Source organism: Pseudochaenichthys georgianus, unplaced genomic scaffold (genome assembly GCF_902827115.2).
Source record: "Pseudochaenichthys georgianus unplaced genomic scaffold, fPseGeo1.2 scaffold_1565_arrow_ctg1, whole genome shotgun sequence".
Lineage (NCBI taxonomy): Eukaryota > Metazoa > Chordata > Actinopteri > Perciformes > Channichthyidae > Pseudochaenichthys > Pseudochaenichthys georgianus.
The window spans coordinates 1-21,469 of NW_027262394.1; the positions used below are offsets into that span (position 1 = coordinate 1).

A 21,469-nucleotide genomic window follows, 5' to 3' on the forward strand; every position below is an offset into this window, starting at 1 on the left:
CAAACCCCGTGATAGTCCTCAAGCTCTGTGATTGGAGAGTGTGCTCCGAGGGTTACCGAGCCTCGAACAGCACTTGAAATGGGATGGAACCACGGCAGACTGTCCAAAACTGGATTTGAACGGGTCCACCGCGTCCCCCCCTCCCCCACCCCGTCCCCAGAACTACACATGCTGGCTATTCTGTTTCGCAACATGTTCTCTATGGCACATCTCTACTGGGAGTTGTAGTTTTAAAAGACGTTTTCGTATTTCCCATAATAAGAAGTTGCCAGTATTAAACTGTGTACATCCCTGGAGGTTTAGGGGACAGGAAACACTCACATTTAAAACATGTAATTAATAAATGGGTGAAAATTACTTGTGCCCTATATGGGCAGTATTAATATATATACCCACACGCCAGCTAAGGTCAGAAGAGCTTTATTTAACAGCTGGTCTTATGTGTGTGACCCCTGTGATAACATTACATTACATTAACTGATAAGCCTGAAACATGCACTTGTCAAGGTTCAGAGGCACATTTTGCAAATATGGCAGTAGCCATCGATCAGCTTAAGATAAGATATACTTTATTGATCCCAAGTTGGAACATTTGCGTTACATCAGCATGTGTAACAGTTAAATATGCAGTTGTGTTTATTTGAAATCATTTAGTATAATCACATAAATTCTGTGTTTTATATTCAACAATTCTGTGTTCTTTATTTATTGATTGTTCAATACCTGACAAGGCCGGAGATGAAATATCTACATACATCTTATAAGAGTATAATACATTATGTATAATATCAGTTAAAATAAGTGCTTCAACATAGTTAACATTGCTGGAGGTATGCACACATATTGATAGATGTCTTGTAATGCACTGTTGAGGAACCTGCGACCCAAGTGTTTCATTCAGTGCAGAACTACACCACAGTTGTGTAGGCCTATATGATATGTCAATAAACCTTAGAACATCTTGAAATCTTGAAAGGGATGTGCAAAATAGTCATTATATACAGTCTTTAATTAACTATTAGTAGAGAATAACGAGTAATGAATATACTTTATAGGGATCCTATTAATATCTAATAATAAAAATAATGAAATTCAATAACATGCTTTAACCACCAGGTGTCCCTTTATATCAACTGTGCACCTTAATGGTGTAAATACAGCCTATCTACCAATTGGATCAAATATAAAAGTGAGCCGAATTAGTGTTGATACGGCAAGGAGACGTATTGTGTGAAAAGAAATGTAAGATGTTGTTTAATGGCTGATATATTTATGATCCACGTCACGTTTTCAGTTCCTCATGTTTGTCTTCTCATCAGGGCTCTATAAATACAGAACTACGGCAGATATGTAATATGTAATGCAGCCGAACCGTGTATTACAATGCCGTTATGTGATGACTTCCAAAGAGAAAAGCAAGCACACTCGGAATAAGGTATTATTTTATTTTCTTTAAACGTTTTCGGTCTGTTTCCGGTATTTGTTAATGACGATGTGCTGTGAGATGTGAGACTGGAATTGCAGAGGGGGAAATAACGTATCTTAAGATACGGATTTTGTTAAACTAATATGTTTGCGCTGTGGACCAACACTATACATTGACGGGGAAGGTGGTAGCAATAAAGATAACACCATTAAACAGTTACACAACATAACAGAAATAATATCGATAGCAGCGTCCCTAGCAACCACCTTGGTAACAATGAAAACGTTGGACGCAATTTCCTGAAGTAATCTTCGTAATAACTAGCAAACTAAAGATCATGTACATCCACTGCACACATAATCTGAAATAACAACTCATATTTCTCGCATCAAATGACATCAAAACGCATTTTAATGGCCAAACTAACTTTAAAATAGGCATTTTACACCCAGAATAAAACGAAGTTCGGCCATGTTCTCTTTTTCTGCAGGGAGAAATTTGAAGATCATGTGACATAGACGCCAGCCATCGGAATGAATGGTGAAAAAAACGGGGTTTGTCAAACAGAGCACATGGTGTAGGCCAAATGATAGGTGGGGATTCTGGGTAGTGTAGTGTCTTCTGCCATCCTTTACTCAGAAAACATATTTGTTTCTCCGAATCGAAGGGGAAAAATACAAAAGCATTGCACACAATTTAAACCAATCAATGTTGTGTAATTAACAAGGATAATCTGGTGTTTTTTAGTCGATGAGTAGTGCAGATATCACTGTAAAATCAATCGTCAGTAAGGGGAATATTTACTTCCGGGTGTACAATTCTCCGCTATCCAATGAGAATGGACGCTCACATTGCCTTTAAGGGCAGTCGACACAAACGAATGCCGTGCTTCCATGAGCGTCCATAGAAGCACATGGACATCCCGGAAAGCTGAAAATGGACGCTAAGGCCCCCCCCCTTGCGTTGGAAAAAGCCGGCAGGGGACTTGACATAACGTCAACATAGGCCGACCTGGGAGTGAGGATGTGTTGACCTGAACATCAGCAGGAGAGGACTCTTTAAAGTAGAGACACTACATACTGATATACACCTGAACATCAGCAGGAGAGGACTCTTTAAAGTAGAGACACTACATACTGATATACACCTGAACATCAGCAGGAGAGGACTCTTTAAAGTAGAGACACTACATACTGATATACACCTGAACATCAGCAGGAGAGGACTCTTTAAAGTAGAGACACTACATACTGATATACAGCTGCACATCAGCAGGAGAGGACTCTTTAAAGTAGAGACACTACATACTGATATACACCTGAACATCAGCAGGAGAGGACTCTTTAAAGTAGAGACACTACATACTGATATACACCTGAACATCAGCAGGAGAGGACTCTTTAAAGTAGAGACACTACATACTGATATACACCTGAACATCAGCAGGAGAGGACTCTTTAAAGTAGAGACACTACATACTGATATACACCTGAACATCAGCAGGAGAGGACTCTTTAAAGTAGAGACACTACATACTGATATACACCTGAACATCAGCAGGAGAGGACTCTTTAAAGTAGAGACACTACATACTGATATACACCTGGACATCAGCAGGAGAGGACTCTTTAAAGTAGAGACACTACATACTGATATACACCTGAACATCAGCAGGAGAGGACTCTTTAAAGTAGAGACACTACATACTGATATACACCTGAACATCAGCAGGAGAGGACTCTTTAAAGTAGAGACACTACATACTGATATACACCTGAACATCAGCAGGAGAGGACTCTTTAAAGTAGAGTCACTACATACTGATATACACCTGAACATCAGCAGGAGAGGACTCTTTAAAGTAGAGACACTACATACTGATATACACCTGAACATCAGCAGGAGAGGACTCTTTAAAGTAGAGACACTACATACTGATATACACCTGAACATCAGCAGGAGAGGACTCTTTAAAGTAGAGACACTGCATACTGATATACACCTGAACATCAGCAGGAGAGGACTCTTTAAAGTAGAGACACTACACACTGATATATTTAGAGAAAGGAGATTTCAGTGCATGTTCACTCTGCTATTATCATACTTCTTTGAAACGGTGCGTTCAGGGACTCTTTCTTTGTCTCTCTCTCCTTTGGGGGGGGGGGGGGGGGGGGGGGGGGTTAGGCGGGGTTATCAGTAAAGATGGCCGCCCTGTCATTAAGCAACCCTCACAGGATTTCAAAATAAAAGCTGCTGTAATTGGAGCAGAAGTTCCTGCGGACGCTTTGTGATGATGAGAAAGACTCTGACTTCTAATTTTAGTCTATTTCTGGAGATTGCCGATTGATCAAAACTAGTGTGTTCCAGATGTGGGCGACGCCTCTTCCTCCTCCTCCTAAATATTGGAGAGGAGGAAGAGGGGGAGGAGAAATGTGGCAAGTGCCCTCGAAAAGAAAAGGAGAAGCAGAGGATTCCGCTCTCCAGACGCGGAGCAGCAGCTGAGGTGTTTGCAGAGAAGCCTGATCAATAATGGAGGGTTTGTTCCGGATGAGGAGCGCCGCCGTGCTCCTGCTGATGTCCTGTCTTCTTCACGTGCACTTCTCTGAGGCTCAGGTGAGGAGGACATGTCTCACCGCTCTCTAATGTCTCTCTATTAGCTGTTAGGTGACATATATATTTGTTTGTTTTTGTATTAAGGATTGTGGGAAACGTCATTTCGATCTCTCCGTCTGTACACACAAACGGAAAGATTGACAATAAAGTTGACTTTGACTCAGTGAATGAAGCGGGAGTGTGTACTATCAGCTGTTCGAGTTAGAAAGAATACCAAATGATATATTTAGTTCCAAAAAGAAGTCGTGTGTTTCGATGCAAAAGAGGAAAAAGATAAGATTTTGCACAAAATGTCAGTTGAACCTTCTCTTGCGTTAGGTCAGGGGTGTCAAACTCAAGGCCCGCGACTTAATTCAATGTGGCCCGCAAGAGCATACAAAGAATATAATAAGTTTATTATACGGTTACACGCCACTTTACAGGAGCACGTTGCCCATAAACTACATGTCCCACAATGCATCTTGTTTTGTGACATGCGCACTGAAGAGACTTGCAATTATTTGCCCTGGACTTCTGCTTTCAGACGTGGTTAATTATGAAGTTATTACCCTATCCGGTAATAATCCAATGCAGAGGAAGTTATGTATTATAATACATTATTTTATATATATTATATATGTATATTTATAAAGTCTTAAAGTCACACCCGGCCCTTTGAGTGCAACCATAATGCTGATGTGGCCCGCGATGAAATTGAGTTTGACACCCCTGCGTTAGGTCATACCCCTCTTGCTATTTTCGGTCAAAATTGCCCGGTGTGTTTTGTGATATCTCTGGAACCCCTTATCCAATGTTGATGGCTGACATCTCATTTGAACAGCCAAAGCAAGTGGAATCAAGGGGCGACAGACAGAACGACACCGGGGGGGAATTTCATATCATTTTTGGCAGTAAGTTCAAAGATCGTGCTTATTTTTACATTACTGTATATTATAAAAATGCTTGCCCTGTAGGCTGTGTTCACTGGAGATGGAAATGCTTTAGTTGGTGTTGTAGCTGAGATTCTTCCCGTTCCAATGATGTGTGGGATGTATTGATTTGATGCAAGCCAGTGGTTCATGTCATGGTCCGGACCCACCGGTGGGCCCATCAGGTTCAGCTTTCACTGTGATGAATATAAAACAAGACACTGATACTGTTCCTCAATGAACAAAAGAGAAATGTACCATAACAGAACGTGTGTGTGTGCGTGTGTGTGTGTGTGTGTGTGTGTGTGTGTGTGTGTGTGTGTGTGTGTGCGTGTGTGTGTGTGTGTGTGTGTGTTCACGCACATAGTTGGCAATGCAAAATTGTGGAATGTCACCTCAGGCTCCTCTCCCTCAGGCTCCTCTCCCTCAGGGGCCTCTCCCTCAGGGGCCTCTCCCTCAGGGGCCTCTCCCTCAGGGGCCTCTCCCTCAGGGGCCTCTATCTCAGGGGCCTCTATCTCAGGGGCCTCTCCCTCAGGGGCCTCTCCCTCAGGGGCCTCTCCCTCAGGGGCCTCTCCCTCAGGGGGCCTCTCCCTCGGGGGCCTCTCCCTCGGGGGCCTCTCCCTCAGGGGGCCTCTCCCTCAGGGGCCTCTCCCTCAGGGGCCTCTATCTCAGGGGCCTCTCCCTCAGGGGCCTCTATCTCAGGGGCCTCTATCTCAGGGGCCTCTCCCTCAGGGGCCTCTATCTCAGGGGCCTCTCCCTCAGCGAAAACATCGAGGGCGTTTCACTGTTGAGTAAATGACTCAAAATGCGAGTGGAGATCACGTGTGAGTTCAGGGGCCTAGTGTGGAGGTCACGTGTGAGTTCAGAGGCCTCGTGTGGAGGTCACGTGTGAGTTCAGGGGCCTCGTGTGGAGGTCAAGTGTGAGTTCAGAGGCCTCGTGTGGAGGTCACGTGTGAGTTCAGGGGCCTCGTGTGGAGGTCACGTGTGAGTTCAGAGGCCTCGTGTGGAGGTCACGTCAGGGATCGAGGCGATTGGATGAAAAACACAATATTTATGATTAAAATAAAAGTCACTTTTGACCCGAAACGCAAGAGAAGGGTCGAGAGAGGCCACAGACCGGATGTTTCTAAATAGTGGATACATGCAGGTAAGGCAGCGATTACACGTCAAAAATGAATATGTTGTCAAATTAAGATTTTAGAAAATTCATTTTAAATTCATTTTGATTAAATTAAAGTTTTTGCAGGAAGAAAGGCATTTTAAAAAGTAAAAACACACTTCTAGTATTTTCTGTATTGAAACGCGAGTATGTTTAACCCTCAAGAAGAGGGAATAAATAACCAACTTAGTTACTTATTCATTTCAACTTCCAGTTAGGGCTAATGATTATTACATGTCTGATGTATTCCCTAGAATCCTTTATAGAAATATAAATTCAGTGAAATTCGAAAGATCCTGGTCGCAGCGTTCCTTCAGTAGCAGCTATGGAGTTTAACATGTATGCTCAATGAGTACTGTAGCTAAGTACACTTTTGAGGTACTTGTACTTTACTTCAGTATTTCCATGTTTTGCTCCATTGTACTTCTACTCCACTTCATGTATTTAATACCTTAAACACACACACACACACACACACACACACACACACACACACACACACACACACACACACACACACACACACACACACACACACACACACACACACACACACACAGCCGTCAGTCAGAGGTCAGGCCCTCTCACAGGTGTTAGTGAATCCTCACCTCTATCTATAGACTTCACACCTGAAACTCCTGCAGACAGTCTGTCCCTGAACGCATCACGCAGTCTGTCCCTGAACGCAGCACACAGTCTGTCCCTGAACGCAGCACACAGTCTGTCCCTGAACGCAGCACACAGTCTGTCCCTGAACGCAGCACACAGTCTGTCCCTGAACGCAGCACACAGTCTGTCCCTGAACGCAGCACACAGTCTGTCCCTGAACGCAGCGCACAGTCTGTCCCTGAACGCAGCACACAGTCTGTCCCTGAACGCAGCACACAGTCTGTCCCTGAACGCAGCACACAGTCAGTCCCTGAACGCAGCACACAGTCTGTCCCTGAACGCAGCACACAGTCTGATTTTAGTGGCTGTGTTCGTAGTTTTTCTGGATGCATTTTAGAGGAAGAAGTTGTGGTATTTGTGGATGTATTTTAGTTGTAGTTAATTTAGTGGAAGTATTTGTGGACATACTCTATTTGTAGCATTTCTATCGTGGTGCTTTAGTTTTAAGAATTTGTTGTATTTGTTGACGAATTTCGATGTCATGCCTCTGTTCCGTTTATTTAATGTTTTAGTGCCGGGGTGTCCAAACTACGGCCCGGGGGCCAAATGCCGCCCGCGAGCCATTTTTCATCGGCCCTCATCAGATCGTAAAAGTATATGGAATACGGCCCACAAGTGTAGTACACAAGATTGTACTTCTTAAATATAGATGTAAACATATATTACTCTCAGTCATGTGTCACTAAGTTCACTTTTCAAATTAGTTCAGTCAAATAAAGTTTAAAACAATTTCTAACAAATCTAAATTGATAAGAAAAAAGCCCAGTAACTATTTATATAGCAAGCTTAAAATGTACGCTTCATATGTGCTCTGATTATAATCGATCTGAAGCTTCTGTTTAATGGATGAGCTGAAACATCAAGTAAACCCTGTGAGCTGTTTCTTAATAAAGCATTTTCAAGCATCAAGAATCATTTTTATCATTTTTCTAACTTCTAACTTAAAGGTCACCTATCGTGCTATCTTTAGGCAACCGCACAGCTCTCAGATAAATACACATGTATAACAAACATGTCTATGAAGTGTCTTGCTCAAAATCCCAAACAGATCACCCGTTAGCCACGCCTCACATCCCTCTGTTTCACTTCCTGTTTCTAAAGGGCTGATTTTATGTATAAAGCTTTATTTATTTTTAATTATAACAAATTAAAAAAAGAGGGGGCGGAGCTTATGCGGGACCCGGCAGCTACCGTCTAAACTAAATGCTGCCGTGATGAAACGCCATATCATGGATCATCAAGGATCTGAAACAGTCTGGAGCTCAAAGGCTTTCTCTCTCCCGGTTACACCACAAGGTGAGTTCCTTTCTACTTCCTGCTTCTTCACACACATGCTCTCCAGCACAGGTTAGCTCTGAGTGTTAGCATGCTAATGTAAACACCGACCATATTACGTCCAAAACAGTCGGGCATTGTTTCTGATAGCAACGTTTCTGATTGGGCCGTGGGTCCACATTTCAGATGTTACGTCATATCGGACGCAAATCTGGATCAGCTCCGTTGTTCCCCGTTTTTAGAGATTTGGGTACGGAGGAAAAGAGAGAGGGTTTATTTCCTGACGCTGCGTGAGTTCCCCGACACACCGGGGACACAGCGGGGACACAGCGGGACACATGTTGATGGAGAAGAGACATCACAAAGTGCATTTTGCATGATAGGTCCCCTTTAATAGACGTCTAGTGAGCGGCCCAGCCCTTCTCGTATCGTTCTGGAAGTGTCCCTCGGGGACGAACAGCCCTGTATCAGTGTGTCCCCTCTCCTCTCCCCCCTCCAGGAGTGCCGCTCCAGCCACGACCTCCTGACCTCCCTGCGCCAGGTGGAGAAGATGCTCTCGGTCCACGAGGCTTCGTACCAGCAGGGCCTCCGCTCGCTCAGGAAGAAGATGAGCGCCCTGCACAACAGCACCATGGCCATCTTTACAACCGGAGGAGGTGAGAGGACGGAAACACAAACACGTGTCCCCTCGTCTTCGTGTCTCTTCTACATCAACATGTGTCCCCTCTTCTTCATGTCTCTTCTACATCAACATGTGTCCCCTCTTCTTCACGTCTCTTCTTCATCAACATGTGTCCCCTCTTCTTCATGTCTCTTCTACATCAACATGTGTCCCCTCTTCTTCATGTCTCTTCTACATCAACATGTGTCCCCTCTTCTTCATGTCTCTTCTACATCAACATGTGTCCCCTCTTCTTCACGTCTCTTCTACATCAACATGTGTCCCCTCTTCTTCACGTCTCTTCTTCATCAACATGTGTCCCCTCTTCTTCATGTCTCTTCTACATCAACATGTGTCCCCTCTTCTTCATGTCTCTTCTACATCAACATGTGTCCCCTCTTCTTCACGTCTCTTCTACATCAACATGTGTCCCCTCTTCTTCACGTCTCTTCTTCATCAACATGTGTCCCCTCTTCTTCATGTCTCTTCTACATCAACATGTGTCCCCTCTTCTTCATGTCTCTTCTACATCAACATGTGTCCCCTCTTCTTCATGTCTCTTCTTCATCAACATGTGTCCCCTCTTCTTCATGTCTCTTCTACATCAACATGTGTCCCCTCTTCTTCATGTCTCTTCTACATCAACATGTGTCCCCTCTTCTTCATGTCTCCTCTACATCAACATGTGTCCCCTCTTCTTCATGTCTCTTCTACATCAACATGTGTCCCCTATTCTTCATGTCTCTTCTACATCAACATGTGTCCCCTCTTCTTCATGTCTCCTCTACATCAACATGTGTCCCCTCTTCTTCATGTCTCTTCTACATCAACATGTGTCCCCTCTTCTCCATGTCTCTTCCACATCAACATGTGTCCCCTCTTCTTCATGTCTCCTCTACATCAACATGTGTCCCCTATTCTTCATGTCTCTTCTACATCAACATGTGTCCCCTCTTCTTCATGTCTCCTCTACATCAACATGTGTCCCCTCTTCTTCATGTCTCTTCTTCATCAACATGTGTCCCCTCTTCTTCATGTCTCTTCTACATCAACATGTGTCCCCTCTTCTCCATGTCTCTTCTACATCAACACGTGTCCCCTCTTCTTCATGTCTCTTCTACATCAACATGTGTCCCCTCTTCTTCATGTCTCTTCTACATCAACATGTGTCCCCTCTTCTTCACGTCACAAAATGTTTTCCTTAATATTCTTTAATATTCTCACAGAATAGTTTCCGAAGCTAAATGTCTCTCCCTCTTGTTTCCAGCAACCTGCTCCAAACCAGAACTCCCCGCTAACGGGCGGAGACTGGGTCGGGTGTTTGGCATCGGACACGAGGTCCACTTCCTGTGCAAACCAAGCTACGAGCTGATTGGCCCGCGAACACGAGTGTGTCTGGACTCTCTGAGGTGGAGCGGACAGCAGCCCATGTGCAGACGTAAGACAGTAACACACTGTAAAGTTTTACGAGTGGTTATAAAGTGACAGACCCTGAAGGCAGCATCTCCCTGGTTCCCTTCACAAAAAGCCAATGGGATTTCTCCATGTGATTTAGTATTATGTCAGAAAATTATCTCTTTGTCAAACAAACGTTTATGATACTTACACGTTTAGTTCAGCAGGATAATCTCCACATATTAACACCACTTTATGATTTCTGAAGTAAAAGGCTAACGTATGGCTATAAAGGAACTACAGCACGGTCACATGACTTCACATCACCACCGCTAAGCTAAAGGTGGCTAATGTTGGGCTATAAAGGAACTACAGCACGGTCACATGACTTCACATCACCACCGCTAAGCTAAAGGCGGCTAAAGTCGGGCTATAAAGGAACTACAGCACGGTCACATGACTTCACGTCACCACCGCTAAGCTAAAGGTGGCTAATGTTGGGCTATAGAGGAACTACAGCACGGTCACATGACTTCACGTCACCACCGCTAAGCTAAAGGCGGCTAATGTTGGGCTATAAAGGAACTACAGCACGGTCACATGACTTCACGTCACCACCGCTAAGCTAAAGGCGGCTAATGTTGGGCTATAAAGGAACTACAGCACGGTCACATGACTTCACGTCACCACCGCTAAGCTAAAGGTGGCTAATGTTGGGCTATAGAGGAACTGCAGCACGGTCACATGACTTCACGTCACCACCGCTAAGCTAAAGGAGGCTAATGTTGGGCTATAGAGGAACTACAGCACGGTCACATGACTTCACGTCACCACCGCTAAGCTAAAGGAGGCTAATGTTGGGCTATAAAGGAACTACAGCACGGTCACATGACTTCACGTCACCACCGCTAAGCTAAAGGCGGCTAATGTTGGGCTATAAAGGAACTACAGCACGGTCACATGACTTCACGTCTCCACCGCTAAGCTAAAGGAGGCTAATGTTGGGCTATAAAGGAACTACAGCACGGTCACATGACTTCACGTCACCACCGCTAAGCTAAAGGCGGCTAATGTTGGGCTATAAAGGAACTACAGCACGGTCACATGACTTCACCACCGCTAAGCTAAAGGAGGCAAATGTTGGGCTATAAAGGAACTACAGCACGGTCACATGACTTCACGTCACCACCGCTAAGCTAAAGGAGGCTAATGTTGGGCTATAAAGGAACTACAGCACGGTCACATGACTTCACCACCGCTAAGCTAAAGGTAGCTAATGTTGGGCTATAGAGGAACTACAGCACGGTCACATGACTTCACGTCACCACCGCTAAGCTAAAGGAGGCTAATGTTGGGCTATAGAGGAACTACAGCACGGTCACATGACTTCACGTCACCACCGCTAAGCTAAAGGCGGCTAATGTTGGGCTATAAAGGAACTACAGCACGGTCACATGACTTCACGTCACCACCGCTAAGCTAAAGGCGGCTAATGTTGGGCTATAAAGGAACTACAGCACGGTCACATGACTTCACGTCACCACCGCTAAGCTAAAGGTGGCTAATGTTGGGCTATAGAGGAACTGCAGCACGGTCACATGACTTCACGTCACCACCGCTAAGCTAAAGGAGGCTAATGTTGGGCTATAGAGGAACTACAGCACGGTCACATGACTTCACGTCACCACCGCTAAGCTAAAGGAGGCTAATGTTGGGCTATAAAGGAACTACAGCACGGTCACATGACTTCACGTCACCACCGCTAAGCTAAAGGCGGCTAATGTTGGGCTATAAAGGAACTACAGCACGGTCACATGACTTCACGTCTCCACCGCTAAGCTAAAGGAGGCTAATGTTGGGCTATAAAGGAACTACAGCACGGTCACATGACTTCACGTCACCACCGCTAAGCTAAAGGCGGCTAATGTTGGGCTATAAAGGAACTACAGCACGGTCACATGACTTCACCACCGCTAAGCTAAAGGAGGCAAATGTTGGGCTATAAAGGAACTACAGCACGGTCACATGACTTCACGTCACCACCGCTAAGCTAAAGGAGGCTAATGTTGGGCTATAAAGGAACTACAGCACGGTCACATGACTTCACCACCGCTAAGCTAAAGGTAGCTAATGTTGGGCTATAGAGGAACTACAGCACGGTCACATGACTTCACGTCACCACCGCTAAGCTAAAGGAGGCTAATGTTGGGCTATAAAGGAACTACAGCACGGTCACATGACTTCACGTCACCACCGCTAAGCTAAAGGAGGCAAATGTTGGGCTATAAAGGAACTACAGCACGGTCACATGACTTCACGTCACCACCGCTAAGCTAAAGGAGGCAAATGTTGGGCTATAAAGGAACTACAGCACGGTCACATGACTTCACGTCCCCACCGCTAAGCTAAAGGTAGCTAATGTTGGGCTATAGAGGAACTACAGCACGGTCACATGACTTCACGTCACCACCGCTAAGCTAAAGGAGGCTAATGTTGGGCTATAAAGGAACTACAGCACGGTCACATGACTTCACGTCACCACCGCTAAGCTAAAGGAGGCAAATGTTGGGCTATAAAGGAACTACAGCACGGTCACATGACTTCACGTCACCACCGCTAAGCTAAAGGAGGCTAATGTTGGGCTATAAAGGAACTACAGCACGGTCACATGACTTCACGTCACCACCGCTAAGCTAAAGGAGGCAAATGTTGGGCTATAAAGGAACTACAGCACGGTCACATGACTTCACGTCACCACCGCTAAGCTAAAGGAGGCTAATGTTGGGCTATAAAGGAACTACAGCACGGTCACATGACTTCACGTCACCACCGCTAAGCTAAAGGAGGCAAATGTTGGGCTATAAAGGAACTACAGCACGGTCACATGACTTCACGTCCCCACCGCTAAGCTAAAGGTAGCTAATGTTGGGCTATAGAGGAACTACAGCACGGTCACATGACTTCACGTCACCACCGCTAAGCTAAAGGAGGCAAATGTTGGGCTATAAAGGAACTACAGCACGGTCACATGACTTCACGTCACCACCGCTAAGCTAAAGGAGGCAAATGTTGGGCTATAAAGGAACTACAGCACGGTCACATGACTTCACGTCCCCACCGCTAAGCTAAAGGTAGCTAATGTTGGGCTATAGAGGAACTACAGCACGGTCACATGACTTCACGTCACCACCGCTAAGCTAAAGGAGGCTAATGTTGGCCGTGATGCTGTTTAGTCGTCTCATTTAGACACTTGTTAGCAAAATATTTGAATAAACAAAAGTTAAATAACAAATAACGTGTATTAGAAGTTGTTATTGTCTTAATGTTTGTTCTTTTTTTGTTTTCAGGTTTAATCGCCAGTGGAAACTCTCTGGCCTCTTTCACTCCTGCTTCTCCTTCCTCCTTCCCTGTCTCTGCCGCTCTGTCTTCTTCCTCTTCCTCTCCCTCTTCCTCTCCCACCTCCTCTTCCTCTTCCTCTCCCTCTTCCTCTCCATCTTTACCTCCTCCCTCCTCCTCTTCCTCACCCCCGTCCTCCCCCCCGTCCTCCGTCCGTCCCTCTCACTGCACTCACTTCCTGGGCTCCACCCGCTGCACCTGTGACGTTGGATTCACCATTTCAGGCCGAGACAACAACATCTGCACGGGTGAGAAACACATCCAACGACTTTGTTTACTTCCGGAACGCAGTGACATCACTACGTAACACTCACACTCTTATTGGCTAGCGCTCCAACACATTGTACGTGATAGGCTAAGGGGCGGGACGGCTTTTAAGCGGTTGACCAATCACAACAGAGCCGGCCAGCTGACCAATCAGAGCAGACTGGGCTCTGGTTTCAGACAGAGGGTGAAAAGAGGTGCTGCATGTCAGTTTGGCTGCAACTTGTGGTATTCTTTGGTATATGTTAGTGGCTGTGCGTAGTTGTTCTGGATGTATTTTAGTGGATGTATTTTATTTAATGTATTTTCTTATTTAGTGGAAATATTTGTGTATATTTTTGTGGTCTTTTAGTTGAAGAATCAGTTTTATTTGTCGATGTCACTTAAACTTTTGTTGTCAGGTTTGATAAATTAACATTTCTCTACAAACAGTGTTCTGTAATGTATTTGTACATGTATTTAGAGGAAGTATTTGTGTATATATTTGTAGCATGGTATTTTATTTGAATTATTAGTTTGTCACACTTACATTACATCTGTTCCTTGTGCATACGTGCATGTTACAAAACCAGTGCTACTGGAATACTCCAAAGTACCCGTGCGTTTCAGTACTTTCTACTTCTCACATTTTCAAAACAGGTTTGTTACTTTAGTTTGAATCTGCGTTCTACATGACATATTAAACACATCAGACATGGAACAGTGAGTACAGAGAATTAGGGCGAAGGACCCAAAGTGATGGGTACGTTTTACTTAACTACATTTCGGAGACCATACGTCTTTACTTCTACTTGAGTAAAGAAGTTTAGTCAGTACTTCTACTTTGACCAGAGTAGCTGTACTTCTACTTGAGTAAAGAAGTGTAGTCAGTACTTCTACTTTGACCAGAGTATCTGTACTTCTACTTGAGTAAAGAAGTTTAGTCAGTACTTCTACTTTGACCAGAGTATCTGTACTTCTACTTGAGTAAAGAAGTTTAGTCAGTACTTCTACTTTGACCAGAGTAGCTGTACTTCTACTTGAGTAAAGAAGTTTAGTCAGTACTTCTACTTTGACCAGAGTATCTGTACTTCTACTTGAGTAAAGAAGTTTAGTCAGTACTTCTACTTTGACCAGAGTATCTGTACTTCTACTTGAGTAAAGAAGTTTAGTCAGTACTTCTACTTTGACCAGAGTATCTGTACTTCTACTTGAGTAAAGAAGTTTAGTCAGTACTTCTACTTTGACCAGAGTAGCTGTACTTCTACTTGAGTAAAGAAGTTTAGTCAGTACTTCTACTTTGACCAGAGTATCTGTACTTCTACTTGAGTAAAGAAGTTTAGTCAGTACTTCTACTTTGACCAGAGTATCTGTACTTCTACTTGAGTAAAGAAGTTTAGTCAGTACTTCTACTTTGACCAGAGTATCTGTACTTCTACTTGAGTAAAGAAGTTTAGTCAGTACTTCTACTTTGACCAGAGTAGCTGTACTTCTACTTGAGTAAAGAAGTTTAGTCAGTACTTCTACTTTGACCAGAGTATCTGTACTTCTACTTGAGTAAAGGATGTGTGTACTTGTACTTCAATGCTTCCGTTTCACATCCATCTGGAATACTCTAACTTCTGTGAACCTGTGTGTGTTCCAGACATCGACGAGTGCCTCCTGTTCCCCCTGGCTCAGCCCGGCCGGCTGTGCGTGCATCAGTGTGTGAACACGCCCGGCAGCTTCCACTGCTTCTGCCCCGCCGGGTACGACCTGTCCAGAGACGCTCGCAGCTGCACAGGTCAGAGGCCAAAGGTCACAGAAGCGATAAGTCTGTCTGTAGTCTCTCAGCTGAATGAGGCTGAAGGTGGAGGGTGGGAAGACAGTGGCAAGCGTCCGGACGAAATGTCCCTTAAAGTAATGAAGCCGCTGATGTCACTTCTTCTTCTTCTGCTGTGGGTTTACTGGCAGGCCGCAAACCACTTCACGGCGTATACTGCCGCCCGGAGTCCCCGGCCGGAAGTCCCCGGAGCTGGGGAAGGCCTCAGTAGAAGCTGCTGGGAGTCCCAGCAGCTTCTACTGAAGCCTTCCGAGTAAATCGCCAGAATGCCGACACCTCCTCATCTCCACCGCTCCCATGTTTTATTTTGTGTTGCCATAAGTTAGTCTCTCTGCGTTTCTGCGCTGGGCTAATGCTAATGCTAATAATGCTAATGCGAGCAAATGAAATGGCGGCTTCACAGTTTTACGGGGCGTGGTTTGCAATTCAGCCAATCAGAAAGGGGAAGGTTCGCGAAAAAAAGTTCTAGTTCCAAATCTTTTTGGTGTGAACGCAAAATCCCAGGAACTATCGGAACTGTTCTGAGTACACAGCGTATTTAAACTCTGCTTCATAATGACGATTTACAACATAAAAAAGTATTTGTTTGTGATCTGAATATTATATAAAACACAACCAGTTGAAAGACTCAATCTGCATAATGAGTACTTTTTGTACATTTAGCTGATTATACTTCAATTCTTAAGCATATAACATTACTATTACTAATACTTTAACATGGAATGGAGTATTGTTAAGACTGTGGCGTTACTACTTTTCCCTCAGAGTACTTCTTTTCTTTATCTGTTTCTAAAGCGCCTCTCTTTCGCTCTCCTCAGACGTGGACGAGTGTGAGAACCGGATGCACAACTGCTCAGCAGACCAGGTGTGTGTGAACACCTTCGGAGGTTTCCAGTGTGTGAAGGTGGAGTGTCCTCAAATGAAGAACGCCACGTACATCAAGACGTCATCGATGTAAGAATCACGACTTTTCATTTCCATTCAACTCCTGAAGGATGGCTTCATTATTTGATCAAGGGTTAGGAGGTGTTATATCAGTATGTAGTGTCTCTACTTTAAAGAGTCCTCTCCTGCAGATGTTCAGGTGTATATCAGTATGTAGTGTCTCTACTTTAAAGAGTCCTCTCCTGCTGATGTTCAGGTGTATATCAGTATGTAGTGTCTCTACTTTAAAGAGTCCTCTCCTGCTGATGTTCAGGTGTATATCAGTATGTGGTGTCTCTACTTTAAAGAGTCCTCTCCTCTGGTGTTCAGGTGTATATCAGTATGTAGTGTCTCTACTTTAAAGAGTCCTCTGCTGCTGATGTTCAGGTGTATATCAGTGTGTAGTGTCTCTACTTTAAAGAGTCCTCTCCTGCTGATGTTCAGGATCTTATCTTATATCATCTTGTTTCCCCAGGCGCTGTGAGAGGAACCCCTGCATGTCCGGAGACAAGTCGTGCTCTCAGGCTCCGAACTCCATCTCCTTCCACTTCCTGTCTGTGGTTTCCAACATGGCCGCCCCCCGCGTCCTCTTCCGTGTGTCGGCGGCTCGAGTCCTTGGCGACACGCTTCGTTTCGGGTTGGCTGGCGGTCGAGGGCGAGGTCATTTCAGCGTCCAGCGCTCAGGAAGACAGACGGGGACCCTTTTGTTGGTGACACCCATCGAGGGTCCATCCACTCTGGAGGCCGAAGTGGAGATGAGCGAACTGGAGAGGAACCAGCTGCTGGGGCGATACCTCACCAAGGTCACGCTGTTCGTCTCTCCGTACACATTTTAGAGGGAGGAAACGTTCATTTTGGGGACCTTCAAGGTTTGTCAGTATTTACCAGAGTTTGGTGTAAAGTTTTAAACAAAATATTTATTTAAAAAGATCAAAAAACATTGTGTAAAAATCTCTCTGGAATACATTTACTCATTATCGTATTCTAGATATAGTCTCTATACTTAATGCATATTTGTAACTACTTATAAACAACAATTGTGAATTTTAGTTACAGTCAGATTACAGTCTTTTTAATTTGGGTGGGTTCTAAGTTTATCAGTGTTTTACAGAGCTTGGTGCCAAGTTTTTTAATTAAATATTTATAAAGAAAAATCAAAAACATTGTGTATAACATTCCTGAAGAAATATTTAGCAATGCTCAGAAAAATCTCTCTGGAATACATTTACTCAAGTATCGTATTTAATTACACATCGTCACAAAGCTGAAAATCAGAGCAACTCATGAGAAGCTGATTTCTTCCACTTCAGGTCTGTTTGTAGCGGGATGATCCATTAATTGTGTGGGGGGGGGGGGGGGGGGGGGGTTCAAGGTTTATCAGTGTTTAACAGAGTTTGGAGCAAAGTTTTAAAACAAAATATTTAAAAGAATCGTGTAAAACATTCCTAAACAAATATTTAGAAAAATCTCTCTGGAATACATTTACTCATTATCGTATTTAATAACATTTTCTAGATTACTTGTTCTTGCGTCTCTCTACTTTACGCATATTTTAACTACAATTGTGAGTTTTAGTTACTTTTCAGATTACAGTCTTTTTTGTACACATCGTCACAAAACTGAAAATCAGAGGCGTTATTCTGAGAAACTCATGAGAAGTGGACTTCCTCGGTCAGCCTGCTCGTAGCGGGAGAAACCATTAATTGTGGGGGAGGGGACATGGGTCCAAGGTTTATCAGAGTTTACCAGAGTTTGGGGCCAAGTTTTAAAATGTAATATTTGTAAATAAAAATCCAAAACATTGTGTACAAAATTCCTGAACAATCTCTTGAAATGCTCAGAAACATACGTGGAAAAATATCTCTGGAATACATTTACTCAAGTATCGTATGTAAATACATTTCTAAATACTCGTTCTTGCGTCTCTCTAATTATACACATTTTTGTAACTACTTATAAACTACAGTTGTGAGATTTAGATACTTTTCAGATTACAGTTTTTCACGTGTGTTGATGTTCCCTTTTTAAAGACACTTCTATCCTCCACTACATTTCTGAGGTACTATTAGTTCATTACGTTTGTGAGCTCGAGTCAGTTTTCAGATGACAGATATCTATCCCCAGGTTTCTCCAGATGGTTTTGTCTGAAGCTAAATACAGATCAGCTGGAAAACACATCGTCACAAAGCTGAAAATCAGAGGCGTTATTCTGAGGAACTCATGAGAAATTGACTTCTTCCGGTCACGCTGTTCGAAGCGGGAGAAACCATTAATTGTGTATGTGGGGGGGGGGGATTTAATGTTCATCAGGGTTGGTGCGAAAAGAAGGGTTTGTAATGATTGTGAGAGAAAGGCTGAAGTCGAATAGTCCATTTAGCTTAGGAACCTTCCTAAGGAGTGAAATGACCCGGAAGTCCCTCAGTGGCAGCCATGATAAGTGCCGTTCGAATTCTCTAGAATGATGAGAATGATAGGAAAGGAGGTTTCAAACTTCCTTTATAACCTCCTTTAGCTTAGGAACCACTGGACCTCCCTAACCGACAGGAGAAGCGAAAATGCTGCCCCACAATGCATTGCAGCCGCAGCATTTGCCGTCACTCAACAGTCGGCCGTTCACGGACACAACCGATTATGACCGAGAAATGATATCATGAAAGTTACGGTGCTTATTAAGCATTTTAAAACATAGGTGGTAAGTTGCCAAAGTGCTTTGTTCTGAACGTTCATCAGTATTATAATCAAAGAGAGAAATATGAACGTTAGTTTTCACTGAAATGATCAAATAAAGTCCACATTTCAGTCTTTACTGAGCTGTGTGGAGTTTGTTCAACTTTTAAAAGATGTTTGAATGGTGATACACACAGTGACAGATGTTAAGGACTAACGTTTATAATAAATACATCTGTATTGATTTAAGATCTTTAGTTCATACAATCATACGTATTGGGATCATTTGTATTAATGTGGACCGGAGGGAGAGGGTGACGAGCAGAAGTTTCACTTTCCTTTTTTATTTCAATTCCAACTTTGGTCCTGAAGAATCTGTTTCTCTGTTGTCCACGTTCATAAAGCAAAGCAGCAGCATCAGAGCACGGGGCAGAGTCTCTAGATGAGTTCACAGTAGTCCCTCGTTCTTATTAAACATCCATGTTGTAGTCCGCTGTATAGAAAACGGTGGTTTCCATGGTTACCCCACAGCAGCAGACGCAGAAAATGACGTCCGCTGGCGCATCATAAACACGTCGGATAGTGAAAGTGCATTCGGATTCTCTAAAGTACCGCAGTCTCTTCTCCTAAGTCCTTTTGAATTCTCCTATCCACTATCCCTTAACCCCGTGACGCTTCACTCAGAGGTCAAGGGATAGACGATAGGGTTAGAACTTAGGAGCTGATTTTTAAACTATCCGACTGCAGCCCAGGAGCCAGACCTTCATTTATAAAACTGACGAGGGAGGGGGTGTCGAACCACTGAGTGTTTCTGATAATTTACCGTTTCTGTACAATTATGATTCTGTATATAATATTGCTAAATAAAAAAATAAAAAATCTGTTCTGTTGGGTTTCACTTTTTATGTAAACAGTTCCAAAAAAAATCTAGGTAACACTTTAGATTAAGGTACACAAATTAACCATCAACTAGTTGTTAATTAACATGCATATTATCAGTATATTGGCTCTTTATTAGTCATTATTTAAAACACTTATTAATTCCTTATTCTACAAGTAATAAGCCGTTAGTTGAGAGTTTTTCCTCTAATTAGTGCTTATTTGTTGCAAGTAAGGAAGTTGTTGTACATGAGATTTGGGCTCTGCTCAATACGGGCCTAACGAGGCAGTAGTACCACAAGAATAGCTATTCTCCCATAATAACACTTAACAAATATGATCTATTGTTATGTAAGAATACATTAATCTATATGTGTTAATTGTGTCTAAATTCGAAAGTTCGAAACCCGCTCCCGCCCCACTGCGTCAGGCCGGTGTGTCCTTGGGCAAGACACTTCACCTGAACTTGCTCCTGTGGGTATTGTACACAGTTTCTGACCATTGCATGTATGATGTGCAATGTGTAAAGCGCTTTGAGTCATTGATAATGCGCTATAATAAATGTAAGGAATTATTATTATTAAATAAATCTAACATGTTCCCTATTAGAAAGTGAAGTCTTGTTCATAAGCAATACGCTAGTAGTTTGACTCTAATTGACCTGAACAGGTTCCACTATTCGGAAAGTCGCCTCCTCTTCACACTTTGTGAATACATGACAGCACACAACTTCTGACATTAACCTCAACAGCACATGAACAAAGATTGAGAAATGTTTTATTAATGAACTACTAAAGAGAGGTTCAGACACATGTCAAGTTTCTCCAAGGCTGAGAACACATATGCAGCCTGTACTTTTGAATAAAAGCAGATTGTATGTATTTGTGATCCTACTGAGTGACCTGCTTGTATGTACTTACACACTAGGTGTACTGTTCTCTCTATGTGTTGTACTGGCTCAGTGTGAACAGAGATTAAACAGCCAGCCACACTCCTTTGAGAGCCAGGGAATGAGCAGCCATGCTCCTTTATTGACTTGTTTCAGTCCACTGACATTCAAGCGGAGTGAAACTATAACACAGAAGTTACAAGGCACTTAATGATCTCATATATTCAAGTGTAACATACACAGATTAACACATAGGACCGCTAAGTGTAAACAAGGTAAATATAGCTAATGCTAGCTAGCATGTATAGGCCTACAGGCTAGTATGGCTAACGCTAGCATGTATGCTAACGCTACAGTTTATGCTAACGCATTTTCTCATTGAGTTTAAACATCTCCAAATGTCATCACATAAACACAATACATGTTACTAATCCTTACACTGACAGTCATTGCTTTCTGACGGACTTGACCCTTTTACTCTTCAGGTTGCATAGGGGAAATGAGTAGCAGTCACCTGCCATGCTATTCAGTTCACTTTCTCCT

General features: G+C 43.4%; 1 protein-coding gene across 1 annotated transcript; it reads left to right on the forward strand.

Annotated features, from left to right (window-relative positions):
* The first annotated feature begins 3,955 nt into the window (after positions 1–3,955).
* Positions 3,956–17,327, forward strand: LOC117441200 (fibulin-7-like). Its single transcript, XM_034077405.2, has 7 exons — positions 3,956–4,039; positions 8,550–8,706; positions 9,979–10,149; positions 13,454–13,750; positions 15,391–15,528; positions 16,386–16,521; positions 16,967–17,327. The coding sequence occupies exons 1-7, from the start codon at positions 3,956–3,958 to the stop codon at positions 17,325–17,327; spliced, it is 1,344 nt and encodes a 447-aa protein (XP_033933296.1).
* The last annotated feature ends 4,142 nt before the right edge of the window (positions 17,328–21,469 follow it).

Bases quoted from the DNA above. Each gene is read 5' to 3' on its own strand.
- LOC117441200 (XM_034077405.2), top strand. From the start codon at position 3,956: ATGGAGGGTTTGTTCCGGATGAGGAGCGCCGCCGTGCTCCTGCTGATG. The intron at 15,529-16,385 runs GTCAGAGGCCAA...CGCTCTCCTCAG, and splicing joins AGACGCTCGCAGCTGCACAG to ACGTGGACGAGTGTGAGAAC. The intron at 16,522-16,966 runs GTAAGAATCACG...TTGTTTCCCCAG, and splicing joins TACATCAAGACGTCATCGAT to GCGCTGTGAGAGGAACCCCT.